The 19,154-nt window shown below is 45.3% G+C and overlaps 1 protein-coding gene across 2 annotated transcripts in view; it reads left to right on the top strand.

The window, feature by feature from the left end:
• NOC2L (NOC2 like nucleolar associated transcriptional repressor) overlaps window positions 1–19,154 on the top strand; it is a 432,367-nt gene that overhangs the window by 407,924 nt on the left and 5,289 nt on the right. For both annotated transcript variants that reach the window (XM_069241122.1, XM_069241123.1), the window contains exon 18: window positions 11,158–11,304. In XM_069241122.1, coding sequence (XP_069097223.1) covers window positions 11,158–11,304 — 147 coding nt within the window. The remainder of the gene's footprint in view (window positions 1–11,157; window positions 11,305–19,154) is intronic.

Here is a 19,154-nt window from a genome sequence, read left to right on the forward strand (position 1 = left end):
ACTGCTGAGCTGAAAACCCCACAGAGAAGAAAAGGAGACGACAATTGACTTGGCCCCAGTCCTACCAGCCTGTCTCCTGCCTCAAAGACCCTGCAACCGAGAAGGAACAAGTTCTGCAGGACCAGCAGCCCCTGAAAAGCCTCCAGGGGACTGCCTGCATCACCGAGGACCAAGAACTCCTGTGGGCAACGGCTCTCCCCAACCACAAGAAGACGACATCCATCTTTAAAGGGACTCCCTCCTCACTCCAGAAGCGTGAGTCCCCAACACTCTGCTCCCGACGCCCCTGGCCTGTGTCCAGAAAAAACAACTATCCAGAGAGGTCCCTCAGGCGACTCCGACGACGTGTCCATCCTGGGCTGACCTCCCTGCACTCCCACGACGCCTCCTGCAGAGGGAATCCCAAGGACCCCCTGACCGGGACTACCCGGGATGAAGATATCCGACGCCTGGAGGAAGCACTACACCCGCAGCCCCCAGGCCCATAAGAAACAGGGCAGAGGTGCAGCAATAACCAGCAGGTGGCCCTCACCCTTTCCCAGTCGGTGGCTTGCCTGAAAGGCCCCCCTGTGCCCTGCCTGTAGCACCTAAGTGACCCCCAGGTCCCTCCATAGAGTTCTATTGAGAACCCAACGCCCTGTTGGCACACTGCACCTGGCCGCCCCATGCCGCTGAGGGTGTGGTTTTTGTGCCTACTTATGGCCCCTTCAGTACTGTTCCCCCTCCGAGAACACAGGTACTTTACTGCCAGCGGACTGGAACCGGAGTACCCCCTATCTCCATAGGCCCCCATGTTATTTTGGCTCCTGGTTGACCTCTGCACCTGACGGGCACTGTGGTGCTGGGTGTTTGGGGTTGCCTTGAACACCCAATGGTGGACTACCTATACCCCGGAGATTGAACCCGTAAGAGTTCCTCTGAAACTGTACTGTAGTTACCTCCCCCAGGAACTGTTGAAAATTGCACTGTGTCCACTTTTAAAATAGCTTTTGCCATTTTAATGAAAACTGTGTACAATATTGAATCTATTCAAAGTCTCAACTATTACTATGCAAAGTAACTTTCATTTAATGTACTTACCTGCTAAATGAATCTTGTGTTTCTAAAAATAAATTAACAAAATAATATTTTTCTATATAAAACCTATTGGCCTTGATTTACGTCATTGAGTGTGTGTTTTCACTTATTGCTTGTGTGTGTACAACAAATGCTTAACACTACCCTCTGATAAGCCTAACATCTCGACCACACTACCACAAACAGAGCATTAGTATTATCTATTATTGCCTCTGTCAAGCCTCTTGGGGAACCCCCGAACTCTGTGCACACTATATCTCATTTTGATATAGCATATACAGAGCCAGCTTCCTACAGGATCCTTTCAAGATCATGAATGTCAGGAGGATTATAGCAGTTCTGGAGTTCTTCGTGGAGTAATGTGTGAAGTAAGTTATGGTTGTTTAAATGTGTTGTGGTTTCCAGTAGGAGTTCCAGGTATAGTCCTGTTAGTAATGCTTCCACTGAAGAAAGATTAGGGTGTGGGAAGGATTACTGTAACAAGAGACAACAAAGGAGACCTCGATGGTTAAAGGATTTTGTTTGATTCTTTGGAATAAAAGGTTTGAAGTATTCCTTCACTGCAGCTAAGACAATGTTGGGTGGAGTGTTGGTTATGGTTAATATTGTGTATGAGATATTGTCATGCATGTTTTACTATACCATACTTGAGCTATGATTGCTTATTTATTTTAAATCTTATTTAACCTCGTTAAGAAAGCTACTTGTTTAATTTTTCTTAATCTGATTTTATTTTTTGTAATGTTCATTTAAACCTAGCAAACTGGGCACTGTGTTGAATATACTGATAGTTTATCTGTATTATGCAGTTGTGAATGGGCATTGTCATATAGTTTATTTGTATTGGTAGGAAGGGCGATGTGTTGTGGCTGGTCCGATTGGCTGGTAATTGTGTGAGAATGATGGGTTTGATTGTGGAATATCGGGAGTGTGGTGAGAAGGCTGACAAGTAAAGCTGTTAGTATGTGGGTAGTTGATGTTGGACAACTAATGCTGAAATAAACCTATGTGAAACACACTTGAATCAGAAAATCAAAATTTTCAACACTATTTTGGCGTTTTACTTGGCCATATTCCATTCTTACTATTTTTGTGTGCTTTCAGCTTCCTTCCAGTTAGTAACAGAAATGGGTGTGAAACCAATGCTGGATCCCGGACAGCTCAACACTTTTGAAAAGTAGACATAATTCTGAATTCAGCATGGGGTCATTTGTGTAGATCCTTCAATGTTTTCCTACAGAAAGTAACAGCAGAAATAAAAAGAAAAATATTGAAATTGAGGTGAAAAAAAAACAGCCATTTCTGTCCGTTTTCTTCTGTAACTTTTTCCACCTATGGCAGATTTTCGAAAGCAATATACCGTTACGTCTACTGGACTCTTCTGGGTCCGGAGATATATAGGGCTTGTAGGTTCATCAAGAACCTTTGGTACCCAGAGCCAATAAATGAGCTGCACCTTGCAATGGGTTTTCATTGTATACTGGGTATACAGCAATCAATTTGGTGAAACATAGAGTGAAAAATAGGTATCAAGGTAACCTTTGTATTCCCAAGATAGGGTGTTGAGAAGCAGTGGTTATTTGCCCATCTCTGAGTTCTGGGGTCCCCATACCAGCATGTGAATTACAGGATATTTCTCAAATAGACTTTGTTTTGTTTTTTCTACACACTGTCTTACATTTGGAAGGAAAAAATGTAGTGAAAGACAAGGGGCAGTAACACTTGTTCTTCTATTCTGTGTTCCCCCAGGTCTCCCAATAAAAATGGTACCTCACGTGTGTGGGTAAGCCTAGTGCCTGCAATCGGAAATGCCCCAAAACACAACGTGGACACATCACGTTTTTCTAATGAAAACTGACCTGTTTTTTGCAAGGTGCCTAGCTGTGGATTTTGGCCTCTAGCTCATCCGGCACCTAGGGAACCCTAGCAAACCTGTCCATTTTTTAAAAACTAGACACCTTGGGGAATCCAGGATGGGGTAACTTGTGGGGCTCGCACTGGGTTCTGTTACCCAGAATGCTTTGCAAACCTCAAAATGTGGCTAAAAAACACGTTTTCCTCACATTTCAGTGCTGCAAAGTTCTGGAATCTGAGGGGAGCCACAAACGTCCTTCCACCCAGCATTCCCCCACAACTCCTGATAAAAATGGTACCTCACTTGTGTGGGTAAGTCTAGTGCCTGCGACAGGGAAGAGCCCAAAACACACATGGACACATCAAAATTATCTATTACAAAACTACCTGTTTTTACAAAGGTGGCATCTGCGTATTTGGTCCTGGGCTCAGCAGCCATCTAGGGAAACCTATCAAACCCAGACATTTCGGAAAACTAGACACCCGAGGGAGTCCAGAGAGATGAGACTTGTGTGGATCCCCCAGTGTTTTCTTACCTAGAATTCTCAGCAAACCTCAAATTTAGCTTTAAAAAATCACATTTTCCTCCCACCCAACATTTCCCTCCATCTCCCGATAAAAATTATACCTCACTTGTGTAGGTGGGCCAAATGCCTGTGACAGGGAAGGGACAAAAACGTGTCGAAATTGAGAAACCAAAGCGGGTCCAAAAGGGCAGTTTGAAAACTTTTATAGGCTGACAAGTGGGGCAGAATCGTTAACGGTATAGATGCGACAATGCTGGGTGGTAGGAATTTTGTGGATTACTGCAGATTCCGTAATGTTCCATAAGGTTCCATCACAAAAATGTAGGGAAAATGCCTGATTTCAAGCAAACTTGGAGGTTTGCATGACATTGTGGGTAAGAAAATGGTGTGTGGTGTATATGAAGCACACCACCCTGGACTCACCCAGATGTTAAGTTTTCAAATGTGTCTAGGTCTGGTAGATTTTTCTAGGTGGCAGCGTCCCGAAGTCCAAAAAGTGCAGCTGCTCACCATTCCTAGTGGGATGATTTTGAGAGTTAGCCAAGCTCTCTTGGTCCAAATGTAAAATCAAAACCCAAAATAATCAAATGTCCTCTTGCTTGCTGTTAGGATAAGATCCTTTAGTTTGCAGGGAAGCTGAAAGACTGTTTCCCCCTAAAGTTGGGGTGTGGGGCATAACCATGCCCATACTGATTGGCAACCCTCACCTCCTCCGGGGGAGGGAGGAGGGGGCAGTAATGTGCCCCAATGGGGAGCAACCCCTGCCCAAGGAGCCGCCTCCCCACCCCCAAACAAAACACACAAACACAATCCCTATGGGCCTTAAAAAAAAAAAAAGTTGATCTGGTGCCTGAGTGGTTTCTACCACCCTTAGGGGCACATGGGCCTAATAGATATAGGCCGATCTGCCCCCAAGGGGGAGAGAAATGGCCTCATATAATATGGCCCTGTGGGGAGCAACCCTTGCCTAAGGGGTCGCTCCCCCTATGTAAAAAATAAAATAAAATCCCTGTTGTTTAGTGGTTTCTGCCCACTTTGGGGGAATATTGTCCTAATAAAAATAGCTGAATTGGCCTTCAATAAATTTAGCCCATTTGGGGAGCGTCCTTTGCCTAAGGGGCCGCTCCCCCCTGTAAAAAAATATATATATATATCCCTGTTGTCTAGTGGCTTCCTAACCTCCCCCCCCCACCCCCTTTGGGGCAGATAGGCCTAACTAAAATAGGCCGGGGGCAGATAGGCCTAATTAAAATAGGCCGGGGGCAGAAATGGCCTTATAAAAAAAAAAAAATTGCTCCCACCCCCTTTTGGGGAGTGACCCTTGCCCAAGGGGTGACTCCCCTCATGTGTTTATGAAAGTAAACAAAACTCCCTGGTGTCTAGTGGGCATTCCGGCAGTAGGATTGTGCTGCAGGAATGCTCAGAAAGACATGAAAGGAAAGGAAAAGCATTTATTTTCCTGTCATGCTTCTCTGACTTGCCCCCTTTCCCCGTCTGAGGAGAAACAAATCAGTTTCTCCTGGGTTTGCGCTGGAAGCATGGGGCGACCTCTGATGAGGTCAGCGCGAGATCACACACTGATGTTGTCAGATGTCACTGGGTGGGGTTTGGGGGGGTTATGGGTGGCAGGGGAGCGCTCCCCCTGCCATCCCTGCCCAGGGGAGGGTGGTGGGCCAGATCCAGGACGTAACGGCTACGTCCTCAGCACAGCAGCGCTGCAGCCAAGGACATAACCATTACGTCCAGGGCACCCCAGGGCTTAATTGAAATACTAATAAAACAAAATAAATTAGGAAATTAAATAATAACTGGAGCCATCACATCCCCAAATGTCTACAATGAGAGGAATGTAGAAAAGGAAAGTGAGTGTAACTAAATCTAAGTGTGATTAAATTCAAATCTTAGTGGCTATTGTGTTGTCCAGTCTTTTTACTTCGTAGGCATTTCAATATGATATTGCATTATGGTTCGTAGTTAATGGATTAAACTGTAATTTTTTGGGTTAGACCAGTGGTTCCCAACCTTCAGACATTAGTGGACCCCCACTTTATCATTACTGGAGCCTGGGGACCCCCACTGAATCTTTATTGGTATCTGGAGACCCCCCACTGAGTCATTACTGAAGTCTGGGCACCTAATCTGTAAATATTACTTAATTTTCTAAGCAGTCGCGGGCCCCCCAAGGGTCCCCGGACCACAGGTTGGGAACCACTGGGTTGGACTAAACCTAATTGAAAATGATGGCCCAATCGTAAGAAAAAAAACTGATAAAAATTAACGGATCTCCAGCCGCAGTAAAATGTTGTCTTGTGGCAGCTCATCTGTAGGAAACTGCATTGTTAGCTTCATCTAAATTCTACAAGTTTGTGGCCAGGACAGTGATATTCGCACTTCTAACTTTTAAGGCTGTCTTTCAAAAATCTAACGTTCTGCATGATTCCTGGAAAATAGTCATTAACTGTAACTAGGTCCTTAAGTGATCTTCATGTTTAACTGACTTTAGGATTCATCAAGAAAACTCTTTAGATACCATACATACTTTAGAAGAATGTGAGCAATGTTTTCAGTTGACTTCCCCACTGCAGAAGCATTGGAGCTGAGATATTTTATTCCATCTATGTCTCCATTCATGGAAGTCTAGCATTTTGTGTCTTACAAGGGCAAAGTTTCAGCAACCATCTGTGCATTGGATAGTCGAAAGCTATGGTTACACTTGGAATTGCAGGTCAAATATTTCAATCAATTGAATATTTTGACACATTGTTCAGCTGTTTTTAAAAGTTAAGTAAGTATATCCCTATTTAATCACAGTTTTGTAGGCTGCCTGGCTTGAGGAGAATGTGCAGGAGGCAATCATCAGTAGAGATAGAGATTTTTTTTTTTGCTGATTGGGGCACCTGAACTTTCTTGACAACTTTGTTAGTTAATGAATTCTTTCCGTCATAGGTTGATAAGGTACGATGAACTTGCTGTGCTGCGTTTGAAAGCATAGCCCGTCACCTTTGACATTGTAGTACCAGTAGTGTATCAGCACAGTCTGCTTGGAGAGCAGGTTAATTGCTGTCTGTGTTCACTCTATCTGTAGCAGAGATTTCCTCAATGATCCCAGACTCCGTGTTTCTCTCCATATCTGCACATGGTGTTTGAGAGGTGGTGATCAAATCCATTTTAGCTTCAGGCATAAATGGCATATAGAGTAGAATTCCTCTTCTGAAAGGATGTGAACAAAAATGGTCTCCTAGAATTTCTCCACTTTTGTCTTCCTGGAGTTTGATGTTGTGAAGATTATGCCTATATAAATAAAGATTTAAAATCTTTTGAGTACCCCCCTTTGCAAGTAACACAGTTTCAATGTTGATTTCTTTGTGATCCCCACACCATTATTTTGCTTTCTCTTTTTTTTTTATTTTAAATACCATTCTCCTTGCAGTAAATTTCAGTATGTTGCAGCAGTGGTGAGAGGGAATTTACGGTTCACACTAGGAACATACACACATAAGCATACAGTAAGATACTGTCTGGGATGTTCTTGATTTGTGGTGCATCAGGGACCTCTCTCAAATTTCCTCCCATTGGTCATCTATATAGATGTTAAAGAGTAAGGTGGCCAGCAAGCATTCGGGCTTGGTCAGCTTTCCATTTGCTCTATACCTGACCTGCGTGGTTGTGGCTGTGGCTGTGGCTGTATGTTGCTTCTTGAACAGTAAGGTCAGGTAGGGGACCAGAGAATTTCTTTTCCACTTTTGCCCATAGTTTGTTACAGTTGACATGGCTAAACACGGACACAAAGTCCAGGAAAGTTGCATAAAGGCATTATGTTTTTTTCTACATATGTTGATACTTAACTTTGTTGATACAAAGCCTGATTAATGAATGTGCCTTGGTACGTGGTCAGGACGCTGCCTCCTTCCCATGTTTTTTTAGGATAATGCTGGTAAAAAATGTTAGGTTCTGCGACTGTCAGGATAATTGGCCTGTCTGATTTTGGATATGTCATCTTTCCCTTCTTACATATTAGCACCAAGATCTATTTAGTCATGGTGTGTTGAAGACACAAGTTTCAGTGCAGTAGTGGAAGAGCGCCTCTAGTACTTTCACCCACTGAGTGCTGACCAAGCCCGAATGCTTGCTGGCCACCTTACTCTTTAACATCTATATAGATGACCAATGGGAGGAAATTTGAAAATCTTTGAACAGTTCACTCAGGAGAAGGTTTGCCTGGGTGCCTGTTAATTTTTCAGTTTAAAAATTGTTTTGTTGAAAAAAATATCTCCATTAAATGCTCTTACTCAATGGATTTCAGAGATTCCAATGCGTCTGACACGGTACTCATGTTTCTTTTGGTCAAAGATTCTCCCAAAACCCAATTTTGGAAAGCATTCGGGAAATGAGCAACCCAACTGGCTTGGGAGATTCTCAGCTCAAAGGTTACTGTTCTTTCTGAAGATCCACAGGCAACCAGGTTCCAGAAGCAGTTTGCTTAAATTTTCATTGTTACCTGGCGAAGTTCTTTTCACTTCCTGTGGAAAAATTCCAAGTCTTTCTACTAGGGTCTTATATTCTTTGCTCATTTTTCATTTGTCGGTTGCAGAGTGTGTTTTTGTACTATTAAGAGCTGTTCTGGTTTATTGGCCACTCTCCTTAAACCATAATATTGCCAGTATATTACTGTGCTTTTTGTTATGTCTTTGGAGATGTAATCCCCTGGGCACTTTTTCTTGTTATTTGGGCAAACACGGTTCTCAGCAGTGATTGGTCCAGGAGCAAAAGTGTGATTGTCCTCAATTTTTGTTCTATGCCAGAGAATTGCAGTTTTTGGTAGGCATATCCACTCCCCAGGTCATCTACAGCAGCTCTTCCACATTTTAGTTTCCTTTGTCCTAGAATTACAGTAGAGTTTCTTGTTTTTTGGCCATGTTTGTTAATGTGTGTCCTTTGCACAGAGCTTCATTTCTTATCAACATCATGGGATTGTGAGCCCTTTTGACTCTCCTGCTGCTGAATCTTGCGTTATAAAGCAGAGTCCAGTCAGATAACTGAATTACAATGTACTCCAGAACTAAAGATACTCTAGCATTGCGAAATGATGGTGTGTTCCTATTCCCCTGAGCTACTCGTGCAGACATTGATCATGCCTGTTCTAGACAGAAGTTTTCAATGTCCTTTAATATCTTTCTGTTAGAAATTGAGTCTATATTTGGCAGAGGTTTGCACCCTGTCCTGTAGGGACCACAATCCTAGTCAGGGCAAGTCAATGACACAACATAAATTAGCCTGTGCTCAACCTCTGGTAGCTTGGCACAGAGCAGACAGGCCTAAATTACACGGCAATGTGTAAATTATTTGTGCAACACACACTCAATAACCACCGGAGGTACACCACAAAGAGAGAATCCACACGGATGTAGAAAAATAAAGCTTGTTTATCTGGTTAATTTAAGATCAGCATGATACAGATCCAACTCGTAACTAGCTCGTAAATAGCAAAGCATTTACTTTTCAGACTCAAAAGAAAAAGTATAAAGCAAGGTTGCTGAGCAAGTGCAAAGGTCAAAGGGGTGTGGTGCCGGGCACTCCTCGGCACAGGTGCTCATTGTTTTTATGGGCTCCGGTACTGTCCTAGCTGCGTTCCTCTCAGGAAGTGGACAGGTGATTCTTGGGTGCAGTTTCCAGGGAAGCCGGTGTGGAACGCTGGCGGATGGTACTACCGGCTGGGTTCAGCAGAGCTACTCCAGGCGTTTCATAGATGTAAGTGGTAAAGTTTGTCACAGTTACTCGGGCCAACTGTAAGTAGATAGCAGCAAAGGACAGTAGGGCCGCTCCGGGTGGTTCCCAGAAGCAGCAGTGAAGTTTGGCAGACCCGCTCAAGTTGTTTGAAAGTACTGAGCGGCAAAGGAGAGTATGGCCACTCTAGGAGGGTCACAGAAGCAAGCGCCGACGTTTGGCAAAGCCGCTCTGGTCGACAGAAAGTAGTGAGCAACAAAGGAAAGCAGAAGCCGCAAGTCACTCTAGGTTTGGAGAGTGCGTCTTGGGCTACCTGACAGATCAGCAGGGCGACAGTTCCTGGGAGCAGTAAATCCTGGCACACAGCAGTCTTTACTCCAGGAGTGTTTCCTCGAGTCCAGATGTGTGCTGATTTTGGTTGGTCAGGGACCCAGTATTTATACTATAAAGAGCCTTTGATGTGTGGGATGGCTGCAAAGAGTTCTTGTGGTTTGCACAGGTCCCCCTTTCAGGTCAGCTACAGACTATCAGTGGGAGGTAATCAGCCCCTTTCTGAGGACTCTGGGTGTAAGTGTGAGCCTTTCCCAACCACCCCCCCAGGAAAACTCACCAGTATGCAGAAGCATGCAGCTGAGTATCCTGTTTTGTGGGTGTCTGAAGGAAATGCACCTGTCACCTAGCCCAAGCTAGACATGTATTGAAGAAAGGATGTGGACAGGGCAGTTAGTGCAGAAAAATGCTCACTTTCTAAAAGTGGCATTTCTAAAATAGTAATAATTAATCTGACTTTTCCATTAAAGATGTTGTATTATTACCATTCCAATGGCACTAAACATGATGCAGGTACTCCTCTCAGATAAGGAATTACAACTTAAATGTAATATATGGAATTCCCATTGCTGGCCTATGAGAGGGGCTGGCCTCACAGTAATGAAAAACGACTTTGGGAGTTCTTCATTACCAGGACATGGAAACTTAAAAGTATATGTTCCGCCTTTTTCTTACATGGCTCTCTGCCCCATGGGTTACCTAGGGCCCATTTTAGCGGTGAAATATGTAAGAATTGGGGAGTTTAAGGCTTGGCAAGAGGTTTTAAATGCAAAGTCGGGGTAGTGAGACTGCACACACAGGCTCTGCAGTGGCAGGCCTGAAACATGTTTACAGGACTAATTAAGTGGGTGGCACAATCAGCATTCAATTTATAGACCATGGATATATGGTATACCATTGTTAACAAGTTTTAGGGGAGAAGCACATGCACTTTATTTAGCACTGGTAAAGTGCTCAACATCCTAAGGCCAACTAAATGATGGTCAGAAAAATAGAAGGAAATGTGCCAAAAATATGGGGATGACCCTGCAGAAAGGCCCATTTCCAACACCTTCCATTTTTATTTTATATTTTGTGGATAGGTTATATACTACGAATTGGAGCTCCAGGGGGTTGTTTTGCTTCCTTGAGGTCTTCATCAAACCCTCCCCACTTGCCTTGCTTGGCATTGAAATTCCCCTCTAGGATGACTTGGTTTAGTGCCAACAAATGGCTACCTTCATAGCTTTCAAATAGGAGAACTAGATCCTCAAATCTCATTAAATTAGGAAGTGTGCGGCCCTAAAGAAGAAGCTGTAGAGGAGAAAGAAATGTATTAGAAGCTGTGCTTGGCTGGGTGTTGGCACTTGGGTCATATATTTCATACTTTTTAGCCACCAGCTAATCTGAAAACCTTCAGAGGTTTGACCAATTTTGTTTTATGTTCTTAGTAGGCCAATGGTTTTAAATTGTGTGGCTCCCACAAGGTTAGAGGCCATGTTTCCTGCAGTAAGATGTCACTAGTGACGTCACTAGTTTCAGATTTTTTAAATGCTTGTGTCTGAGGCCTTCTCCTCTGGGGCAGCTATATTCTAATAGGTTTGTATTGTGGGTGACTCCTGACTGCTGAGTTTTATAGTCACTTAATTCTCGACTCTCATTCCAGGAAAATCCAAGTTCAAAACATCCCGAAAATCAGATGGTGACACCAGCAGTGAGGAAGATCTCTCGGACATGAGCAGCGAAGATGAGGGCCAGTATGAGGTTGAGGAGGATGGCGAAGGCGATTTCTCAGGAGAGTCAAACTCTGATGGTAAGAAAACTTTGTCCATCTGTGCAGTGCAGAATTAGGAATGCCTCACTGTCTGTAAAGTGTCCTAGGTCTCATTGTAGGATCTAACTATCCATGTCAAACTGTGCATGTCGTGTCTGGGGATTCCCCTGAAGTGACCACAAATACTAACTATTGTGTGTGTGTAATATGTGTACACATTTACTCACAAACCTCCCTGAAAAGTGGCAGAGCACTGCGAAAGAGTAGAGATTATGTAGCACTTTCATATAGGGCATTTTGCCCTTTGGAATTTAAGTTCTGAACTTCTCTCGTTCTACTTCTAATAAACATCTCTTTTATGTTTGGCTGGGTAGTGCTGTTGTTCTCTCACAGACAAGGATGTGTTCTTGATAAACCTTAGAATGTATATTATGCTTATTTTAATAGCCCCATTTCTGATTGGTGGGATAAATGTTGCACAGTCTGTATCCACCAGAGAAGACCTTGCCAAGTGCATTGGCCATGTCTGATTCAAGCACGAGGACAGATAGTAATTTGACAGTCATTTTGTGTTTAAGCCTATGTGCCTGACAGCCAGGTCTTCGGCACACAGGGCAACATATAACCTGTACATCACAGTAATGCACAAACACTTCGCTGTTCATTCTGACCCCCAAGCCCATGCCACAACTATAAAAAGCAAGTCTTTCTACTTGACCCCAAAAAATGTAGGAGATTGCTATAAAAGCCACATCTTGTGGCTAAGTCAATACTGTTTGTTTGAAGGCTTTCTTCTCACCTTCCAGGATTCCCACACAACAGTAGCTAATGCTGAAAGTGTGTGCCAGTCAACACCAGGGGCACGTCATACGATAAAATATATCCTTATCCTAGTAATGGTGGCATTTTGAGCAAAGATGCCAGTATTTGAAAGGGCACTCAACATGTTTTGAAGGTACTTTCACATGTATAACAGGCTTGTTGCTATTTTCATGGGTATGCAGCATGTATTTTTTTTGTGCATTGAGACGTCCACAAGCATGAAAACGCTTCTTTATCCGAGTGTGAAAGAAGCCATGTTTCCTGAAAAGGTTTTATTCTACTTCACTCGATTTTCTTCTCAAGGCTTCAATATCTCGGTGCTTTAATGTTTGAACACTAAAAGTAAACAATGCCCTGTAGTTCCTGGTAGTGTATGTGTTTCCCTCTGACTGTATATACAGGCCAGCTGGTAAGCGATATGTGAAGTGACCGCGGGGAAAGTGCCTGCCTCAGTGTACCAAGCTGACAGTTCCGGTGCAGATATTTGTGGGCTGGTGCCGGTATCCAAGCAAATACCAGTGCATCTTTTCCTACAGTTTCTGATGGATATTACCAGATTCTTTGCCTTAGAATATTCCCAAGGCACCACACTGGGTCCGTAAAACTTCCATGGCAATGCTCCTACGCACTGCTACGTGACATGCAGTTTTACGCCCAGGTCTACACTTTCCCCAGAAGTGACGGAGTGGAGCTGCAGATAAACGACGCTCCTGCTTGCAGATGTCAGTTTCTGTCTTTCCATGTCTTCTGATGTGGATTGGGGGCTCTGCTCTTTTCTTTGTTTTCTGACGACTTTGAAACTGTTTAAGCAGTGAGCTAGTGAATGATGTCCCCATCCAAAACTACAGCCTCTATCCATGCTGCAGTTGCAGGAAGCAGATGTCGGTCACAGACCTGTATGAGGTGTGTCTTTGGTGCCAGGGCTCCGGACACAACTCTTAAGTAATACGATAAGTGCAACTGCGTGCACCTGAGGGCGATTCAAGCCCAGGAGGCGAAGGTGTATATTTTCGTACACTAGAATGAGTTGCAACATTTTTGTTGGTTGTTCTCGCACTCCAACTTGTGGGCATGGACTCGGTCCTTCGCTGTTGAAGTCCAGTCGTATGCATAAGAAAGCAAACTGTGATTCCGTCCAACACTTGAACTCCAAAGAGAAGGTGCGAGAGTGTTGAGATGTAAATAGCATTCCATCAAAGTCTCTGGTCACTGAGCCGATTACTCAGCTGTTCCTGAGATGCTCCAATTTGTTTGTGCCTTCCTTAAGTCTGCAGCTGACCGGGTTCCTCCAAGTTGGTCATGCTGCAAATTTTGCTACGTTTCAAGCTCCATCTTGGGCACCTTCAGGCCCCACGCAACTGTGCAGGAGCCTCCAGCTGGGCTACCAATGACAGCCCACCTCTGCCTGTCTCATTAGGACCGGTTTCCGGGCCCGCACTGACAGTGGTACAGAAGTATAATCTGGTATAAGTATAAAGAAACATGCATGTTCCCACTACACCAACGCCACCAGTGCCAGCACATGTCCTGATGCCAATGTCAGAACTTGAACCAACTTAAGTTTGAGCCTGAACAATGTTGTGCTGTAGATTTATGAAAGTGCAAGTAGTTGCAATGCACCTTGACTAATCCATGGCCTCTGCCATTGCTGCAACTACCAGTTGAGGCTTCATTATATTCTTGGTTCTGTCTCCTACTATGCCAGAGCAGAGGACATTCCTGAATGTTGATGATGATGAGGTTGAATAGAAAAGCTCTCTGCCCGTCATTATAGTGATGCCTTGTACCTTGATTTTCCAAATGCCAAAGGGATTGACACCTCGCCTAAAACAGAGCGTGACTCGCCACTTTGAGTGACCAATGGAAGAGAGTGCCTCATTTGCAGTAGTGTTTGAACGGGAATTACAGTTACCCTCTGTTGAGACCAAAACAAATATGCTTACAGTTTTACCAGCTGAGGCCCTGACTTCTGAACCCTTATTTCAATGATGCCCTCACTGATGCTTTGTTGGAAACTTGGTAAAAGCCTTGCTCTATACCATCTGAGAATAGGAAGGTAGCCAGACTTCACTGACAGCTACATGGTGGCCTGGACTTTCTCCCTAAGGACCCCACACTAGAGAGTCTAATTGCTCAGGCCTCTACTAGTAAGGTGAACCGAAGCTAATTTCCAATTTCTCCTCCGGATAAAGAATCCAAGAGGATTGACGCTTTTGGTAAGTGCATGTTATCTTCTGCCAGTCTTCACTGTGGCCCATAAATGATGTTTGTCTGCTGGACTGTTACACACGTGTTGTTTGGGACATGACCAGCAAGATATTGCAGGCGATTTGGAAACACCTTGTGGCCTATTTGGCCCAGACGATACCTTCAGATACTCTATCTGCAGCGGTTTGGATACTACGGATTGCCTGAGGATGGCAGTTGATAACAGTGTTGCCCTTCGTCGACATGCTCAGATGTGATCCATAGGTTTCTTAAGTGATGTACAGGCATCCCTCATGGGTATGCTTTTTTATTGGTCCTGCCTTTTCAGTGAGAAGGTGGACTCTGCGTTGGAACGCTTTAAAAACAGCAGAGCTACAGCATATGCTCCTTGGGGCTTTTGACCCATGTTAAACAGTTCCCGCATGAACTCTTAGAATAGTTTGAAGGCTATTCAAGAGGGCTGGCATTTAGAAAGGGACCACCCTTTCCAGGAAGTGAGTCAGCAGACACTACAGTCCTGAAAAGGCTAGGGATACGCATCAGGTAGGCATCGTGAGGGGCAGCAGGGACTCTTTCCCTGCTATAATGGCCACCAAATCACTTTTGTTTGTCATTAGTGGCACATACTTAAGCTGTGACGGGGTGGGGGCAATTGGGGCAGGATTCAACATTTCCTTTCTGGTTGGCAATCTATCAAATCTGACAAATATGTCATCTAGATTGTTCAGAATCGATATGCCTTGCCTTTCCTCTCCACCCTGCCCATAATTCCTCTCATACCAGAATGAGTTTCAGATAAACACTTGTCCATTCTGCTACAGAAGATGTGGCTGTTGCTCTCCAAAGGTGTGTTTGAGAAGGAGCTAAATTTGGAAAGAGGACGGGGTTATTAATCTTAGTTCCTTGTTCTGAAGGACAGGGGTCTCTATTCTAGGTTAGGCCTCTGAATGCTTTTCGGTGACAGGGAATATTCAAGATGCTTACGCTGGCCCACATCCTGTCTGTTCTGGATGTTGTGCTAGGACCAGCAGGCCATTTTCATGTACCTGTCTTGGAGTCTCACAGGCAGGCAGGTTCAAGGCAGGCTGGGAGCGTTTTCAGTTTGCTATGATTCCCTGTGGTCTCACCAGCAGCCCTCCAGTGTTTGAAAATATGATGGTGGTGGTTGTTGCCCATTATTGGAGGTCAGGGATACCAGTATTCCCTTATCTTGATGAGTGGCTGTTGAAGGTGGGCTTGCCACTGTCACTAGTGTACCACATCCAGATGACAGCAGACCCCTTGGCATCACTTGGGTTCACTATTAACGAGCCTAAACCACCCCTGACGCCATAGAGGTTTCCTTTCATTTTGATAATCCCATACCTAGAAGATATCAGGGCTTTCTGTCCACTGTAATGTGTCTAAGACATTCATGCTATGATCCAGATGTTTCAAGGTTAAGCCTGGATCTCACTGATTGCAACTCTGATGCATTTTGGCCTCTTAGCCGCCTGTATCGTCATTGTTATCTACACCAGGGGGCACATGCATGTTGTGCAGTGGAATTTGAAGCTCAAGTGAGCCCAGTGATGAGGTAATCTGGCCAATGCATGCCTGGTCTCAGAAGCGACGCCTTGAAAATTGCCGTGGTGACTGCTCAAATGCAACTGATCCAGTGACAGACCCCTTTCCTTTCCCCATTCAGAGCCGACGACAGTGACTGATGCCTCCCTGCTGGGGTGGGGAGGCCACCAGGGAGGTGTTGATCAGAGAACTCTGGTCTCCGGTGGGAAGCCTGCTAAAATTGTGGCCGTTTGTCTTTATCTGAAGGCCTTTCTGCGATCCATCAAAGGAAGGCTGGTACAGGTTCTAGCAAATCTGTGATACTGTAATAAGCAGAGTGGAATGGGGTCCTATGTCAGGAATCTTTGCATCTCAGGAGGTGGTTGGAGCACAAGAGCATTTTCCTGATTGCGAACCACATAGCAGGGTACCTAAAAGCCAGAATGCACCAACATGTGAAGAGTCCTAGCTAGATCTCTTCGCCACTGCGAAAATGTACGATGTTAAAGGTTTTGCAAGTTAAAGTTTCTGGCAGGAACATTCCACAGGAAATCCTGTACTCCTTTCCATTCCTGCTTCCCCTCTCCGAGTTCTGAAAAAGATCAGGGCCCAAGTCATCACGATGATGCCACATCTGGCCAGGAGGGCACGGTACTCTGACCTTCTGAGCATGAGCCTCTGTCTTTCGATCAGGCTGCCACTTTGCAGGTCCTCCTCTCTTAGCAACAGGGCAGGGTCCTACCACCGAATGTAGGGAGTCTAATCCTACATGCATGGAGTTTGAGCAGCAACAATTTGAGTTGTCACATGAGGTGGTGGAGGAGATCCCTGCAGCCATATGCCCGCCTACAAAAGCAATTTATACCGGTAGGAGGGAAAAATGTGTGGTCTGATTTGGCATTTGCTAGACTAACCCCTCACAAGCAAACCTATCAGATTTTCTTTTATTTAGTTTTCGGCACAGCAAGGACTTGTATTAGGTTACTTGTTATCCCTTTCGGCGTTTGTACGTTTGCCGAACCAACTGTCCTTTGAACTGATACATAACTGCTGCACCTTCTGGCCTTAAAGACAGTCTTCCCTTCATTGTGATAGTCAGCTTTTTGTGTGAGTGAACTTCAGGTACTTATTGTGCATCTGTCCTGAATTCACGTGGGTGCCCAACCAGGACCTCTGCAACCCTTACTGTGATAGCTTGGTGTGGTGCAGTATTGCCTCTGGCACATGGCTCATTCCTCCGTTGTTATTGTGCATGCCTTATCACGGATGTTTGTTGTTGTCTTACTGTTTTACGTGTTACACCGCTTTGGAAGTGATTGAGTGCAACTAGATGGTGGATGTACCTTGCTCGAAAATGGGATGGTGGCATACAGTGTTCCCTGTGGCTTACTGCTTGAAGTGTGTTTAGTGTACTGTCTGATTTTTACCTGTTTCTTTTTTCTCCAGAGGACTTCAAAGCCTGTAAACACAATTGAATTGCTCCTCCTTTTCTCTGGTCATGCATGACAGAAAATCCCAGATGTAATGAAAGGCGGATCATCTGAGTGTACTGCTGCCACAATGAATGTCGTGTGTGGTGGCAGCAGATTAGAATCCAATGTCGGGCCTTTTTAGCCCCTACTTGACCCTATTGATTGTAAAGTGGCATTAGTTCGTTCATACTTCTAGCTCTCTTTTACACTGTATACTCAACCTGGGTGCCTATTTTGGTATTCTCTGTCGCTCAACACAAGACTAATCCTTCTCCGCCGCCTCTCACACTAAGCCGCAGCTGCTTAACCAAGATTCCACTAGTACACCAAGTGGCAAAACCTGACTGGCTTTTCATTTGCAGTATTAGAGTACCTGTGGTCCGCACGGATACTGCCTGTAACCCGTTGTTGCCTTCCAACCCCACAGACGAATTCACGTGGGTGCCAAACTATGGACGTTTAGTGGGTGCACATAGTGGCACCCCAGCACACGTAGTCCGCCTCACTGCGGACAGTACGTGCTCATCCCTAGCTGGGCCACGTTGGCGGCGCGCGTCGACGCTCCTGCCACATGGCGGCCGGCCCGGGCGCTCAGGTGCGGCGGAGCCTGACTGCGCAGCTGGCCTGTAATGAGCTCGGAGCTCAGGGGACAGGACGCGCGGGCCCCGAGGCACGCGCGCTCTCATTAATCATCGCAGCCTGATAAAGGGCCCGGATGCGGCATCGCTGCGCCTCGGAGAGGCAATGATTCACCCAGCGCTCTGCCAGCATCTCCCTCGCCGTGAGAGGGGGTTGGGGGGCGATTGGAGGCGAGACGTCCGCCCTTGATCTCTCTCCGTAAAAGATGTATGTCCTTAATTTCTAGCAGGGCTTCGGGTGTCTCGGATTCGCTTGTAGGAACTGTGAGAGATGCCCACTCTGTCTGAACGGGGACTGTCTGATTCGATTGTGAGAATTGCTCTCTAGCATCGGTCTCTAATTTAGAGGAGGGCTGTCTGAGTTGGTGCCAAATGAGCTTTCTCTCAATATGCCTAAATCACTGTCTCCTTGCTAAGGTGTGAGAGATATGCACGTCCTTTGTCACAGGGAGGCGGCGAGATGTGTCATAGTTTCACTGTGGAAGGTGAGGGATTTTGCACTCAGAAGTGACAGATTAGAATTTGTTGGTTCTTTAGAGATGAGTGAGGTGTGTCAGAGTTGTCTGTCTCGGAGATCTATTCCTGTTTTTTATTAGCGAAAATAAACTCATTTCGGTTGTGTTCCCGTTGTTAAAGTTGTGTTCTGGGATCTATTACGGGAGTGGGTGGTTTGTCCCCTAGGAGGACTGCGCTGGGGTTTCCGGAAGCCAGAGATCTGTGAGCTGTGCAGGGAATTTACCCACCAGGCCGGATCAACATTCCGACTCTTGTGCCGACAGACTCGGCACTGAGGGGCATGTGCACTGAGACAGCTATTAGTAATCTACTTTCTTTTAGGAGTGGGGCCCCTCCATTATCTCGAGGGGTGCTGAAAATGGGGTAGTTGGCTGACGGTGAGCGGTCCCATGTTAACGCTAGATAGAGCTTTGGGATGAGTAAATCCACAAGGCTAGCTCTCAAGGCCTTTTAGTCACGAAAATGAGACGTTGTTTTATGAGATACCACATGGATTCTACGTGTTTGAAAGAGTGGGGCAGTGTGCTTCTTTCGTCGAGTACAGTAAAAAAAAAAGTTGGCACCCTCATGCCCCACCAACCAGGGGGTCTTCACAAAACCCGGGGGCAATGTTGCTCCCTCAACAACAAGGCAGGCAGCACTTTGAGAGCTCCAACCCAGACTAGGGCTCTGCTAGAGATGACTAGAG

Source organism: Pleurodeles waltl, chromosome 6, assembly GCF_031143425.1.
Source record: "Pleurodeles waltl isolate 20211129_DDA chromosome 6, aPleWal1.hap1.20221129, whole genome shotgun sequence".
NCBI lineage: Eukaryota > Metazoa > Chordata > Amphibia > Caudata > Salamandridae > Pleurodeles > Pleurodeles waltl.